The sequence below is a fragment of the Nerophis lumbriciformis genome, linkage group LG10 (assembly GCF_033978685.3).
Source record: "Nerophis lumbriciformis linkage group LG10, RoL_Nlum_v2.1, whole genome shotgun sequence".
Lineage (NCBI taxonomy): Eukaryota > Metazoa > Chordata > Actinopteri > Syngnathiformes > Syngnathidae > Nerophis > Nerophis lumbriciformis.
In genome coordinates this window covers 16,225,047-16,241,924 of record NC_084557.2, presented here as the reverse complement: position 1 = coordinate 16,241,924, position 16,878 = coordinate 16,225,047, and the positions used below count along the sequence as shown (strand labels likewise).

The following is a 16,878-nucleotide window of genomic DNA, read 5'->3' as shown; positions in this document are numbered from 1 at the left end:
AATTTTAGTCCACCAGGCAAATTGCGTTTGTTTAGATTTAATTGTACGTCATAAAAATGAATATGTTACAATTATTATGTAAATGTATATTTAAAACAATGAAATATTTTTTTTCCACAGAAAAACAAATATATATATATATATATATATATATCAGGGGAACAATATGTGTTACGTTTTATGTCTACCCGTACTATTTTGGTGCAACACCAGATAAGCAACGCCGTGACATTTGCAGGAAGCGGTGACCACTGAATGTAAAACATATTTTCTAGACTTGTCTTGGATTCGTTAATCCTAAAATGATTAATATATAATATTAGTAATTAATGACATAATGGCACGGGTTGTGAAACTGTTTCGGACTTTGCGAAATCATTGGAAGAAGTCTACATTTGCTGTGTGCGTCCTTGCTTACGGAGGCCACTGGCTTTATGGTAAACACTGGTAGGTACCAACACCACTTGGATCAATAATAACCCAAATATCTGTCTTAAATTGGGTTCATTTTGTCTTTTTAGTGAGAATATTCTGAGGCGAGAGGCCTGTCTAGAGGCTAGGGTAAGTAAACAATGTTCTAATGAATGACTCTTTAACTGCATATTAACCACATGTAATTTGAAAAAAAAAAATCATAGGCTCCAGCGACCCCGAAAGGGACAAGCGGTAGAAAAATGGATGGATGGATGATTTTAATGTATTTTCAGGAATTTGGACGTCAGCTAATTGCGCCTCAAGAGCGCTTAAAGAAAGCTACCGTGATCTTGAACCCTGCAGCATGTAATGGGTAAGGACGATTTATTATAATATAACTCTGTATCAACTGTTTAATCTGCATAATAATTCCGTTTCCCATAGGAAAGCCAACAGTTTGTTTGAAAAGAATGCTGCCCCTATTTTACATCTGGCTGGCTTTGAGGTTACAGTGGTGAAGGTATTAAATTTTTTATACAGTGGATCCCCGCCTGTTCGCCATTCAATATGCCTATTTGCAGATTTGCAACATATTTTTTTGAATTAGATGGGAAAATACCCTTTCGTGCTTCTTTGTCGTTCCAAAAATACATAAAGTAGCAAGAAACACGTCAATAATGAATGAATAAAGCAAAACATGTTCTAGACCAGGGGTGTCCAAGGTACGGCCCGAGGGCCGGATCAGGCCCGCGAACAGGTTTTATCCGGCCCGCAGGATGATTTTACTAAGTATAGAAATTAACCTGAAATTTTTGAATGGAAGAAACAGCTGTTCTAAATGTGTCCACTGGAAGTTGCAATAGCAATTCTTTGTATATTTGTAGATGATGCTACATATGTACAAAATAAACCACGTTAGTACATCAACCGAGGAAAATTATCAAACTACATAAATAACATACTGTAATTTGATTTTTATATAATATTTTTATCTTGATGGATTGAGAATTAACACCAATGAGTTGACAGATGAATATTATCACATAATTTATTCAGAAAATATAAATAACGACAAATAAAATATATCTACGATTAACCGCAACATGCAAGTGTAAAAAAAAAAAAAACAACAACATTATGATTTGTACAATTTTAGAATGTGTTTGTTCTATTTTTAAACAAAGAAAACAATCTGAAGTTGTCTTTTTTTTTTAAGTTATCGTGCCGTGATTTTACCAGTTCGGCCCACTTGGGAGTAGATATTTCTCCAAGTGGCCCCCAATCTAAAATGAGTTTGACACCCCTGTTCTAGACCAGAAATCACTCCATATTCTCTACTGCTCCCTAGTGTTACCATATCTGAGTTATTGTGCAGAAATATGGGGAAATAACTACAAAAGTACACTCCATTCTTTAACCGTGTTACAAAAAAGATCAGTTAAAATAATACATAATGTTGGATATAGAGAACATACAAACCCTTTATTCATTGAATCGAAAATACTGAAATTCCACAACATAGTGAATTTGCAAACAGCTAAAATGACACACTAAGCACACTACAATCTGCTACCAAATAACATACAACAATTCTTCTCAACACAAGAGGAGAAATATAATCTTAGAGAAAATGTAATTTAAAACATTTGTACGCACGTACAACACTTAAGACCTTCAGTATATCAGTATGTGGAATTCAATTATGGAATGGATTAAGCAAATAAATCAAACAATGTACTAATATGATCCACTTCAGGAAACTCTTCAAACTTAAAGTGTTTACAAAGTACAAAGAAGAAGAACCAAGATAAACATTCTGAATTTATTTCATCCATCCATTCATTTTGTAGATGATTTTACTTATCTCACCATATGAAATATAACTTACTTCACTCATTATTAATTATTTATTTTTATTATCACTTATAGAGTATATTGTGAATAAAGTGAGAACAGGAAGTGAACAAAAGTTTTAGCAACTGCTATGTAAAAGAAAAGGGGTCGGATTAAATAAGCTCTGCTTCTTCCTACTCCTTTTCGAACATGTTGAATAGAGAACCTGGAAATTGTGATGTATCATGTTGTATGCATGCATGCATGTTTGAAATAAACACAAACTCAACTCAAATAGGCAAATCTTTCACAGAAAACCCATTTAATTCACCCTAAGTCAACAATAATCACTTGTAAATATGTGATAATAAAGCATAAAATGCAGAGACTAATAATACAGCATACGTGTGTGCAACAATATGACATAGGTGTGAGATGTTGGGGTCCTGTGTGGCAGGGTTTTACTGAATACTGGTAGTCAAAGTAGTATGCATCCATGTGGAAAGTAGGACATAACGTTTATTTCTCTATAGACAGATTATGAAGGTCAAGCCAAAAAAATGATGGATCTGGTTGAACACACGGACCTGTTGATTGTCGCTGGAGGGGATGGCACTCTTCAGGAAGTGGTCACAGGTTTACTGCGGAGGTCCGACCAAGTGGGTTGACTCTGATATAAGCTGCTGTTGTCTTTGTACTTTATAGATACATGTCAATATTTTTGTGGACAGGACACATTCAGACACGCACCAATTGGATTCATTCCACTTGGCTCCCAAAACTCCATGAGTGCCGGTCTTCACGTTGTCAGTGACAACAAGGTCAAGTGAGTATCCGAGAACGTCCGAATCACCAATGAAATAGAGTGGGGGTTGACTTTCACCTCAGAATGATTTGGTCATGCAAAAAAAAAAGTCACATTTAAAATGCTCTAATAGATTTGTCAGATGTAACGATACAAATTGAGCAAAGTTGGAATTAATAATTATATACTTTTGCACAGGGACATTACATCAGCAACACTGTCCATCTTAAAGGGAGAAACTGTGCCTCTGGATGTCCTGCAAATCAAAGTGAGAAACAGTTTTTTGTCTTTTAAGTAGATTATTAATTACTAATCATGCTGTTTAGAGAGGAATTGGGATGGTCAAGTGTGTGTGTGTTTACATACAAAGGGGGAGACAGAGAAGCCCGTCTTTGCACTGATGGGACTGCGATGGGGTGCTTTTAGAGATGTGTCTGCAACTGTTAGCAAGTACGCTTTTGTATTTTTGTCACCCAAATTGTATATATTTTTTTAAATTTAAACATTGCCCTTTTTTTTTTTACACAGATATTGGTATCTTGGACCCCTGAAGACAAACGCTGCTCATTGGTTCAGGACCCTTAGGGTAATTTTATGATTTTTATTTATCCAAGAAAATTAGATTCGATTAGCATATCTTGCAGGAGAATTGATTTTCTCGGGTTCTACATATTTTTTTTGTAATTAGGGTTCCTTGAACGCACCACAGTTATGTTTCATGAGATACAAACATGAAACTTAAACATAACTTTGTCCGATGCTGCCGCAAATAGATGTTATATTTTCACCTTCTTTTATTAGAATAGATACTATTACAAAGAAATTATATAAAAAAAATGATATACAAAAAAATTCCCAAAACAGTGCTAAAATCCTTGCATATAAAAAAAAGACACTCATGCTTGCGAGCATAGTGAGTCCTGGCTCTGACCAGGAAACTGTTTCTACTAAGATCGAAATTCCACACGTTAAAGGGGAACATTATCACAATTTCAGAAGGGTTAAAACCATTAAAAATCAGTTCCCAGTGGCTTATTTTATTTTTCGAAGTTTTTTTCAAAATTTTACCCATCACGCAATATCACTAAAAAAAAGCTTCAAAGTGCCTGATTTTAACCATCGTTATATACACCCGTCCATTTTCCTGTGACGTCACATAGTGAAGCCAACACAAAACAAACATGGCGCATAGAACAGCAAGCTATAGCGACATTAGCTCGGATTCAGACTCGGATTTCAGCGGCTTAAGCGATTCAACAGATTATGCATGTATTGAAACGGATGGTTGTAGTGTGGAGGCAGGTAGCGAAAACGAAATTGAAGAAGAAACTGAAGCTATTGAGCCATATCGGTTTGAACCGTATCCAAGCGAAACCGATGAAAACGACACGACAGCCAGCAACACGGGAGAAAGCGAGGACGAATTCGGCGATCGCCTTCTAACCAACGATTGGTATGTGTTTGTTTGGCATTAAAGGAAACTAACAACTATAAACTAGGTTTACAGCATATGAAATACATTTGGCAACAACATGCACTTTGAGAGTGCAGACAGCCCAATTTTCATCAATTAATATATTCTGTAGACATACCCTCATTTCAGCAGGCCAGGGAAGCTAGGGTCGATATTCTTCTCTTGATCATCTTGGGACGGTGTGAGCCAAGACATCCAGGGGGTTTAGCTCGCTCGTCTGCGGGAACAAACTGCCGCCATTGCTTGCCGTGCTACCGAGGTCCTTTGTCCCTGAATTGCTCACACACTCCGGCAGATTCAATGGGGGTCTGGCGGCAGATTTCTTTGACTTTATCGTTGGAAATGCATCTGCTTTGAGTGTCGCAGGATATCCACACATTCTTGCCAACTCTGTCGTAACATAGCTTTTGTCGGTAAAGTGTGCGGAACAAACGTCCAATTTCTTGCCACTTTCGCATCTTTGGGCCACTGGTGCAACTTGAATCCGTCCCTGTTCGTGTTGTTACACCCTCCGACAACACACCGACGAGGCATGATGTCTCCAAGGTACGGAAAACAGTCGAAAAATAACAGAGCTGATTTGACTCGGTGTTTGAGAAAATGGCGGATTGCTTCCCGATGTGACGTCATCGCTCCGAGAGCGAATAATAGAAAGGCGTTTAATTCGCCAAAATTCACCCATTTAGAGTTCGGAAATAGGTTAAAAAAATATATGGTCTTTTTTCTGCAACATCAAGGTATATATTGACGCTTACATAGGTCTGGTGTTAATGTTCCCCTTTAAATAGTGTGCGCAAACTATAAAACTGTGTGTACTATTAGTGAGCATGTGATCTAAGACTGTGTGTGCAATTTATAACTAATGCAGACCGCCGCCTTATTTGAAAAAGGTTTTTGCATGTAATACTGGCAGTATGTGCCCATGGAAACACTCAGTTTCCTCCACAATTATGTTATTATGCTCTCCAACCTGTGTGCGATGTTGTTGAACTCGGAGCACACATCTATAATCTGTAATATGTTTCCTGCAAGATAGAATTGCAATCTATAACCTGATACAGATACTTTGTGTTACGTGGGACAATGCACATGAATGAATGTATAAATATGCCAGATTGTAGCCAAAGGCTAATTTCCATCTGTAATCTCCGGCAGGTTGATGGTATCTAACAAGGTCCATAAAAAGCAGAAATATAAGACAGCACCAACATCAGACATAAACAATACGACAAAATAAACAGACTCAGATGTAGAATTTATTGGTGCACTACAATAAGGTCCACAAAAAACGGAAACTTATTTATAGCGCTCTGTAGGGAGGCAGTGGACAATCACAGCATCGCAGCGTATTCATGCATCTGGAATGATCCAAACGCATGAAAATGCATATTGAAAAACACTTTTTTTCCATATAGGAGATACATTGTAATGATGTATGTCCTCGTCTGTCTTTGCTGCGCTATCACATCCTTACTCACAGCTGTGTGCATAACTGTGCTAGTTTGCACGCAGATTTCAGGCGTGTTAAATTAAGATGCAAAATGGCGCCCGCAGAACAGTTTCAGCTTTGATTGTTCACATGGCGAGTGCTAAATGATTAGCATTCCATCTTCTTCTCCCAGTATATGGTTGTTTGTGATGATCAGCATATATTGTGCATATTCATGACGACAGACACTATACAAAGAAATTATAAATAAAACCATTCTGCTCCCTTAAGAGACGCAAGCCCCCGCACACATGTTTAGATCAGCTTTTCTGTGTACTATCAATTTTGCACGTGTTTTAGTACAAACCCCGTTTCCATATGAGTTGGGAAATTGTGTTAGATGTAAATATAAACGGAATACAATGATTGGCAAATCATTTTCAACCCATATTCAGTTGAATATGCTACAAAGACAACATATTTGATGTTCAAACTGATAAACATTTTTTTTGTTGTTGCAAATAATCATTAACTTTAGAATTTGATGCCAGCAACACGTGACAAAGAAGTTGGGAAAGGTGGCAATAAATACTGATAAAGTTGAGGAATGCTCATCAAACACTTATTTGGAACATCCCACAGGTGTCCAGGCTAATTGGGAACAGGTGGGTGCCATGATTGGGTATAAAAGTAGATTCCATGAAATGCTCAGTCATTCACAAACAAGGATGGGGCGAGGGTCACCACTTTGTCAACAAATGCGTGAGCAAATTGTTGAACAGTTTAAGAAAAACCTTTCTCAACCAGCTATTGCAAGTAATTTAGGGATTTCACCATCTACGCTCCGTAATATCATCAAAGGTTTCATTGAATCTGGAGAAATCACTGCACGTAAGCAGCTAAGCCCGTGACCTTCGATCCCTCAGGGTGTACTGCATCAACAAGCGACATCAGTGTGTAAAGGATATCACCACATGGGCTCTGGAACACTTCAGAAACCCACTGTCAGTAGTTACAGTTGGTCGCTACATCTGTAAGTGCAAGTTAAAACTCTCCTGTGCAAGGCGAAAAGCGTTTATCAACAACACCCAGAAACGCCGTCGGCTTCGCTGGGCCTGAGCTCATCTAAGATGGACTGATACAAAGTGGAAAAGTGTTCTGTGGTCTGACGAGTCCACATTTCAAATTGTTTTTGGAAACTGTGGACGTCGTGTCCTCCGGACCAAAGAGGAAAAGAACCATCCGGATTGTTATAGGCGCAAAGTTGAAAAGCCAGCATTCGTGATGGTATGGGGGTGTATTAGTGCCCAAGACATGGGTAACTTACACATCTGTGAAGGCGCCATTAATGCTGAAAGGTACATAACAGGTTTTGGAGCAACATATGTTGCCATCCAAGCAATGTTACCATAGACGCCCCTGCTTATTTCAGCAAGACAATGCCAAGCCACGTGTTACATCAACGTGGCTTCATAGTAAAAGAGTGCGGGTACTAGACTGGCCTGCCTGTAGTCCAGACCTGTCTCCCATTGAAAATGTGTGGCGCATTATGAAGCCTAAAATACCACAACGGAGACCCCCGGACTGCTGAACAACTTAAGCTGTACATCAAGCAAGAATGGAAAGAATTCCACCTGAGAAGCTTAAAAAATGTGTCTCCTCAGTTCCCAAACGTTTACTGAGTGTTGTTAAAAGGAAAGGCCATGTAACATAGTGGTGAACATGCCCTTTCCCAACTACTTTGGCACGTGTTGCAGCCATGAAATTCTAAGTTAATTATTATTTGCAAAAAAAAAAAAAAAGTTATGTTGTCTTTATAGTGCATTCAACTGAATATGGGTTGAAAATGATTTGCAAATCATTGTATTCCGTTTATATTTACATCTAACACAATTTCCCAACTCATATGGAAACGGGGTTTGTACATGCAAACCTTTAGTATATCAGGCCTTATGTGTTTAAAGTGACCAATCAAAAAGAAGGGGAGTTGCTGGGCCGTCCATTCAATGCCCACTCCTAAATGCCAAAAATATTGAGCGAGTGGAGAAAGGAAAAATACACATTGCGAGCGCATACCTATTCCGAGCACGAGCTAAAAGACACAGCGCAAGGGTCACCACGCACGCGCAATGCGGTTTTTTTACGTGCAAGGATTTTGGCATTGTTTCGACACTAAACAACTTACCACGATAAGCATTAGAAAATGAAATGTCCATTTCTCCCAACATATTCAATAATACTAATACCAAATGACGGTAATGTGGATGATGTTTTTGTGATATTGTTTTCTAGGAGTGGCCTTTAGTCCGTGAAGTCTCAATTGACTACCTGCCTCCCACCCTGCGGCCCCCTGACTTGCCCCTTCATAAGCCCCCGAGACCCAATCTTCTCCATCGCATCGTCCGCAGGCTGAAGAACTACTGGAATCCGCCCCTTGAAGGTATGGTGTCCCCGCAGGTGTGCTTTCAGAGTTTTAACACCGCTTAATGCGATAATGTGCGTGTTCAGAGGCGCCGAAAGCGGAAGAACCAGAGCACTGGAAGGAGCAGAAGCTGTCGTCCGTCGAGCTGTTTATTCAAACGCACAACAAAAACCCTGTTGAGCGCGTCAGTATCATATTTAAATAAGATGTTATTTGGCGTTGCTTTGAATTGTTCAGCACTGAGACTTAAAATGTTCTCTTTTTTTTATGTGAACTTGCAGCGAATTAATGATTCCATGATGATCTGCGCAGAGTCAGACAACTTGACTGTGGGCGAATTCATCACCGTCGGGTTAGTTTCACTCTTTACACTGAACAATGCAATGTAGTGCAAAGAAAATACATAAATGTCTGTCCTCGCAGAAACAAAAAACATCAGGACCCAGCTGTGTTCACGGAAAACTGCACACAAATAGAGGCCAGTGTTTGCCAGCTGAAGCTGCAAGAGGTCAGAGGTCATCCAAATACGCTTTCAAGAAGGTTTTATGTTGATGCAACAACATGCAAAGTCATGCTCACCTTTGCGTTGTCACCCGGCAGGGCGCCGGCGGCTTTTACAGCATCGACAACGAGGACTACGAGGCCATGCCTGTGGAGATAAGACTGTTGCCACGGAAACTGCAATTTTTCATGAGCGCAGAGCGCAGACAGCAGCTTCTGTCACAGATGCAATAAAGAAGGAAATAACACTATTTTGAATTGGAGACAAAAATAACAGAACACACGTCTTTTGCTGCAATTTTAACTCATTGACCATAAATTAAAAGATTCTTATTTTATCTGTTCATGTTTTACATTTTGTATGACAAATACCAATATCATTGTCTTAACAACTTCATGTGAAATAAATGACCTCTTATGTTTGTCAGTTAACTATTATACAATAAAGCTCAGGTTTACTATATAATCATGTGGTTAAAGCCTGAATAAAAACATTAATTATTTACAGTGCTTTGCAAAATGATTTATTATTGTTATATGCTTCATTTGCAAATTCTTGTGAAAATGCAAAACTAAATTGACCATGATTTCATTTATTAAAGCAATACAAGTCTGTAACATCCAAAGGGGGTTAATACTTGACACTGAATATGTTGAAACAACTCATTAACATGTTAAAACGGCAAAGACAGAAACAAATAATTGCTGTGCTGTACTCATAACATGTTTGAGTGGCTTGTTAAGACTCCCAGGCGATTAAAAAAATATTCATCTTTCCTAGTTTTTTTACATTTTTATGATAAAGTAGCCAGAATGTAAGTTTTAATATGTCAAGTATACCTCAACTTCCTACTGTAGTGTGAGAAATATCCTGATTCATGTAGGATTATCATTCATTAGTGGATAATACATCATTATAATTATTATTAGTGCATCAACTGGAGGTTAAGACTCACATTTCTTAAAAAAAAGTAGTCACTATATTTCAACCTTTAATTAAGGTTCCTTGAATGCATCACAATTATGTCCCATGAGATACAAATGTGAAACTTAGATTTATTATATGTTTTACCTTCTATTCCCAAATGTCAGCGCTATGTTAGAGTTTTGATGATATTATGACATCTGTGTTGAGTTAGTTTTTTAAAGTAATTTCACAAATTTGGAAAATACTTTGAAAAAGTAAGTCATTATAGCTACTCATTACTTTGCCAAAAAAGTAATTAATAAAGGAATCACTCTAATAAATGTGATTAATTAAGAGGGAAGTACTTATTGCATTACTTTAAAAAAAAGATTAAATCTCTGGCATATGCAGTTGAACGACGTTTCATGAAGGCAGAGTGTGTGCGTATGTGTCTGTTGCTAAGTGACGTGTTACATCAGCGAGAGAGACAGACAAAGAAACGTTGCCTGAAGTGTGTTTGTTAGCTCTTGTGGGATGGCAGCTGTGTTGAATCTTGTCACTGGATTGTGCTATACCTCTGGGTAATAAATCGACTGAATGTGCTTCGATGGCTATCTTGTCTCCTTGTAGACAAAGGGGATATTGTAGAGATTACAAGCTTGTCGCTTCAATTGTTGATTTGTTGTTCATTATTTCCACATAGTGGTAGTAGTGTGCGTATGTGTTTGCGTGTGCGTTGTTTGCTGTGTGATGTTCCCTGTTCCTGTATGATATCCAGTTAATTTTAGTGTGGTGCTGATTGTTGCGTTCATTAGTAAAAAGATATTTCCTGCATTGAACTTGATGTGCTTCTGACACTGTCATGATGACATACAACAAAGTAGTGTGCCAATTCCATAAAAATGTAACGGTCACGGCGAACGTACAGTACAGGCCAAAAGTTTGGACACAACTTCTCATTCAATGTGTTTTCTTCATTTTCATGACTATTTACATTGTAGATTGTCACTGAAGGCATCAAAACTATGAATGAACACATGTGGAGTTATGTACTTAACCAAAAAAAGGTGAAATAACTGAAAACATGTTTATATTCTAGTTTTTTCAAAATAGCCACCCTTTGCACACTCTTGGCATTCTCTCGATGAGCTTCAAGCAAACCTGTGAAGGGAAAACCATTTTAGACTACCTCTTGAAGCTCATCGAGAGAATGCCAAGAGTGTGCAAAGCAGTGTGTTCATTCATAGTTTTGATGCCTTCAGTGACAATCTACATGTAAATGTCATGAAAATAAAGACATGAATGAGAAGGTGGGTCCAAACTTTTGGCCTGGACTGTACATACACTGCAAAAAGTCAGTGTTCAAAAACAAGAAGAAAAAAAAAAAAAGTGGGGTATTTTATTTGAACTAAGCAAAATTATCTGCCAATAGAACAAGAAAATTCGGCTTGTCAAGACTTTCCAAAACAAGTAAAATTAGCTAACCTCAATGAACCCAAAAATACCTTAAAATAAGTATATTCTCACTAATAACAAGTGCACTTTTCTTGGTAAAAAAAAAAAGAGACCTTTTTGCTCAATATGTTGAAAAATATTCTTAAATTAAGTAAATGCGAGTGCCATTATCTTGACATAATGATATGCGCTCAGCATCATGATTTTTTTTCATGCTTGAAGTAAGAAATGATTACTTTAAAAAAGTAGTTTTATACTTGTGAGTGTTGATGACACAGCTTTGCATCAGTTGATATTCTAGTTTCAAGCATGTTTTACTCAATATAGGTCATCAAATCTCAGCAACAAGCTGTAATATCTTACTGAGATCATTTAGGACCAACATCCTTAAAACAAGTAAAACACTCTAACATAAACTCTGCTTAGTGAGAAGAATTATCTTATCAGACAGAAAATAAGCAAATATCACCCTTATTTGAGATATTTAATCTTACTTAGATTTCAGTATTTGCAGTGTAGAACTAAAAAATTACTCCTTACTAGTAAAAGTTATATATCGCCATTATTTTAAACAACACATATACGGCTACCATTTTGCATTTTTAAAAAGGGGTCTAGGTTGAGTTACAAATTCTTAATTTGACTCAAACAACCTTATTTTTGAACTTTCGACAGTAAAACTGACTTTGTCTTTACTCTTTATTACAATGTATTTTATAACTGAAGGATTTAAATTAAAGCAACACTTTTTCAAACCTTTACAAAAGCCCAGGCTATGAGCACGTGGACGGCCCTGAACAACCACATATAACCTTTATGCCCTGGGCCGGACATATAGGCTGCCAACATAAATAAGTGGCAAGATAGCTGCCATGTCATAGTGTCAAGCTGCATAAGGGCTGCTGGCACTGGGGAGCTGCGATTCTTTGTAGGCAACATGAATGAAACATGAAAACCAGTGAAGTTGGCACGTTTTGTAAATCGTAAAAAATAAAAACAAAATACAATAATTTGCAAATCCATTTCAACCTATATTCAATTGAATAGACTGCAAAGACAAGATACTTAACATTTGAACTGGAAAACTGTTATTTTGTGCAAATATGAGCTCATTTGGAATTTGATGTCTGCAACATGTTTCAAAAAAGCTGGCACAAGTGGCAAAAAAGACTGAGAAAGTTGAGGAATGCTCATCAGAGACTTATTTGGAACATCCCACAGGTGAACAGGCTAATTGGGAACAGGTGGTTGCCATGATTAGGTATAAAAGAAGCTTCCTTGAAATGCTCAGTCATTCACAAACAAGGATGGGGCGAGGGTCACCACTTTGTCAACAAATGCGTGAGAAAATTGTCGAACAATTTAAGAACATTTCTCAACCAGCTATAAAGGTTCAGAGCATCTAGAGAAATCACTGCACAAATGCGATGATATTACGGACCTTCGATCCCTCAGGCAGAACTGCATCAAAAAGCGACATCAGTGTGTAAAGGATATCACCGCATGGGCTCAGGAACACTTCAGAAAAACACTGTCAGTAACTACAGTTCATCGCTACATCTGTAAGCGCAAGTTAAAAATCTACTATGCAAAGCGAAAGCCATTTATCAAAAACACCCAGAAACGCTGCCGGCTTCACTGGGCCCGAGCTCATCTAAGATGGACTGATGCAAAGTGAAAAAGTCCACTTTTCAAATTGTTTTTGGAAAATGTGGATGTTGTGTCCTCCAGAGCAAAGAGGAAAAGAACCATCCAGATTGTTATAGGCGCAAAGTTCATAAGCCAGCATGTGTGATGGTATGGGGGTGTATTAGTGCCCAAGGCATGGGTAACTTACACATCTGTGAAGGCGCCATTAATGCTGAAAGGTACATACAGGTTTTGGAGCAACGTATGTTGCCATCCAAGCAACGTTATCATGGACGCCCCTGCTTATTTCAGCAAGACAATGCCAAGCCACGTGTTACAACAGCGTGGCTTCATCGTAAAAGAGTGCGGGTACTAGACTGGCCTGCCTGTAGTACAGACCTGTCTCCCATTGAAAATGTGTGGCGCATTATGAAGCCTAAAATACCACAACGGAGACCCCGGACTGTTGAACAACTTAAGCTGTACATCAAGCAAGAATGGGAAATAATTCCACCTGAAAAGCTTCAAAAATTGGTCTCCTCAGTTCCCAAACGTTTACTGAGTGTTGTTAAAAGGAAAGGCCATGTAACACAGCGGTAAAAATGCCCGTTTGCCAACTTTTTTTGCAATGTGTTGCAGTCATTAAATTCTAAGTTAATGATTATTTGCAAAAAAAGATTAAGTTTCTCAGTTCGAACATTACATATCTTGTCTTTGCAGTCTATTCAATTGAATACAAGTTGAAAAGGATTTGCAAATCATTTTATTCTGTTTTTATTTACGATTTACACAACGTGCCAACTTCACTGGCTTTGGGTTTTGTATATTTAAGTGTCCTTTCTATTGTATAGTTCCTTATTTTATCTGACAAAGGAATGGCACAGACATAGAGTCTGTAATGAATTGACGACACAAGCAGATCAAACAATTTGATTTGACTGAATCAATGATTTATTGTCTTACAAAGGCAGTACAACGAAAGGAACAGCTGCTCATGCTTTAGTGTTCAAGTGAATATTAAGGACTTTGACTGTGGTTTACATTAGTTACTGTGACTATTCTCGATATACACTCAAGTAGAGAACGTAGACTATTTGCATGTGTGCGATACTTTTGCTGTCTCGAACATTCAGAGTGACTCGCTGTACCAACAACAACCGTCGCTAAAGCTGGTATGCATGAGTGAACAACTCAACAAAGACTATTAGTATGTATTTACACTCCCTACGACAGTTAACGTACACCTGTAACGCAAATAACGTTGGAGGTTTGATAGTGTGTCCGAGACGGGTCCAAGGCAACAGCAGATCATTCAGATGTGTCTGTTAACACGGTTCACATAACAGAGGATCACATTTCCTTAAGGCCCCATTTCAAAATAAACATTTTCTTCTTTTGTATACAATAGAAATTGCACTTACTGTATAATAAAAACCAATTGAGGAAGCATGGAGGGGAGGGTGGAACCACAATAAAGGCCGATAGAAATCTTCCTCTCATTTTGCCAGAGGCTAATAAGAATTCAATTACATTTTATCTCCAGCCTCAGTGTTCCAACATGGAACAAACTCATCATCCACACTGGCCATGTGATGGATTACCATCTCCACTCTGCCAGCAGTGTTCAAACACACACTTGGTCCCACACCAGACTCAGGCTCTCTCAATGAGACGGTGATGAAAGGAGCGAAGCAGGGGGAGATGGCGTGTGTGTGTGTGTGTGTGTGTCTGCATTCCAATACGGAAGGTTAAAGCTTCTCTTCAGCTTCTCCCAGAACAAAGTTGACAAAGAGAACTTTGTCACACAGAAAGAGGATCTCCTTGGCGCTCCATCATGGGCCCTCTTAAAAGATCTGGTTTGTTGTTTTAGTAAAAAAAAAGGTATTAACAGCCACAACAAACACACCAAACCACTTGCAGGCTCACAGAACAGAGTTAAAGAGTGCTTACACAGTCATAGATGGGGGTACGCTAGCTAAAAGCTAGATCTACCCCTGGAGGAGGAGGGGGGGGGGGGGGGGGGGGGGGGGGGTCAGAAATGATGCATCACAGCATATCATAGCAACACCAAGCAGGAGGACTGGAATGTATCCGTGCCAGTGGGTTGCAAATATGCAATCATTTGACACAAAAGCTTTTGTTTGTGAATGGGTAAAACGGAGCTTTTTGGTTTGTGTCACAAAAAAAAAATTTACCCAAAGTGCCAAAATCCTTGCGCTTGAATAGCACACTCTGCTACCTGCACACGCAGACTTTTTTGCCGCAGTGTGTCTTTCTCTTCTCCACCTTTTGGGCCCTTAGGGGCAAGCATTAAATACACAAGCCAGCAACCTTTCTGATTGGTCACTTTACATGCCTTCTGTCTGCTGGTCAGAGCGAATCCGAGGGAACTTGTTGTGTGTCTTTTCTGAAGATGATTAGAGTCTTCGGACAAAATAAGCCAATGTTAGTGTTTATGTTAGTGTCGTCTAATATCCATGTTTTACACTACAGCAGGGGTCCCCAAACTTTTTGACTCGGGGACCGCATTGGGTTAAAACAATTTGGCCGGTGGCCGGGCTATATATGTAATATATATATATATATATATATATATATATATATATATATATATATATATATATATATATATATATATATATATATATATATATATATATCAAGCTTTTTAAAATTGTATTTTGGGAAAATTAAATGTTCAGGGAAAGTAAATGCAATGATGCACATTCATTAAAATTGGATCATATTAGTACATTGTTTATATTATTTGCTTAATCCATTCCATAATTAAATTTCACATACCGATATGCTAAAAGTTTTAAGTGTTGTATGTGCATACAAAGGTTTTAAATACAATTTTTCTAAGAAGTTTTATTTCTCCTTTTTTGTTGAGAATAATTGTTGGACGTTCTTGGGTAGCAAGTTATAGTTGACTTTGTGCATACTTTTAGCTGTTTGCAAATTCAGTATGTCGGGGAATATCAATTTTTTTGATTCAGTAAATAATGGGTTTGAGTCTTCTCTAAATCCAACATGATGTATTATTCTAATCAATCTTTTTTGTAACACGGTTAATAACTGAAGCATACTTTTGTAGTTATTTCCCCATATTTCTGCACAACAACGCAGATATGGTAAGACTAGAGAGCAGTAAAGAATATAAAGTAATTTCTGGTCCAAACCATATTTTGCTTTATTCATTATGGATGTATGTCTTGCCACCTTATGTTGTATATTTCTACATGAGATTTTCGGTTCATTTTATCATCAATCAATACACCTACAATGTTATTTCATTTACTCTTTCAACGTCTATTCCGTCTATTTGTATTTGTGTTTTACTTTCCTTATACTGTTACCAAATAAGATTATTTTAGTTTTACCGAGGTTTAAGGATAGTCTGTTTTTGTCAAACTAGTGGTATTTCTTCTCTTAATTTTTGTATCAGCTTCTGTGTGTTCTCTCCTGAACAAAACGCTGTTGTATCGTCCTCTGTATTAAGATTAGATCTATACTGTTTTTTTATTGCAGCAACAGCAGAAAAAGGCATCTCAAAGAGATAGGATGATACAAAGTGTAGTAGATGGCATAAAACACACACCCGCCTTTCCTCATTTCCTACTTACTTATGGTGAATCCAAAAGGCTATGTATGCTTTGTCGTACTTCCGGGTCTTTTCATTCTTATATATATATATATGTGTGTGTATGTACATATGTATATGAATGTACAGTATATATGTGTATATGCATATTTGTATATATGTGTATATATGTATATGTATATATATATTTATATGTGTGTATGTATATATGTATATATGTAAATACATGTATGTATATGTATGTGTATATATATTCCTCGTGCACTAATTGACTGAAAGAGTGCGCCCTTGATGTCACATTATCAATGAAAAAATGCATTTTTAGACATAACAATTTTCCTGAGCGGCTAGGAGACATCGAGAGTAACAAGCACTAGGAAATGGATGAGAAAGGACAGATTTAAA

General features: G+C 37.7%; 1 protein-coding gene across 1 annotated transcript; it reads left to right on the top strand.

The window, feature by feature from the left end:
- The first annotated feature begins 173 nt into the window (after positions 1-173).
- Positions 174-9,654, top strand: agk (acylglycerol kinase). The gene is made up of 14 exons (XM_061969319.2): positions 174-447; positions 522-561; positions 708-787; positions 859-934; positions 2,781-2,906; positions 2,979-3,073; positions 3,251-3,320; positions 3,423-3,502; positions 3,581-3,638; positions 8,248-8,395; positions 8,464-8,561; positions 8,659-8,729; positions 8,801-8,885; positions 8,978-9,654. The coding sequence occupies exons 1-14, from the start codon at positions 338-340 to the stop codon at positions 9,110-9,112; spliced, it is 1,272 nt and encodes a 423-aa protein (XP_061825303.1). The 5' UTR covers positions 174-337; the 3' UTR covers positions 9,113-9,654.
- The last annotated feature ends 7,224 nt before the right edge of the window (positions 9,655-16,878 follow it).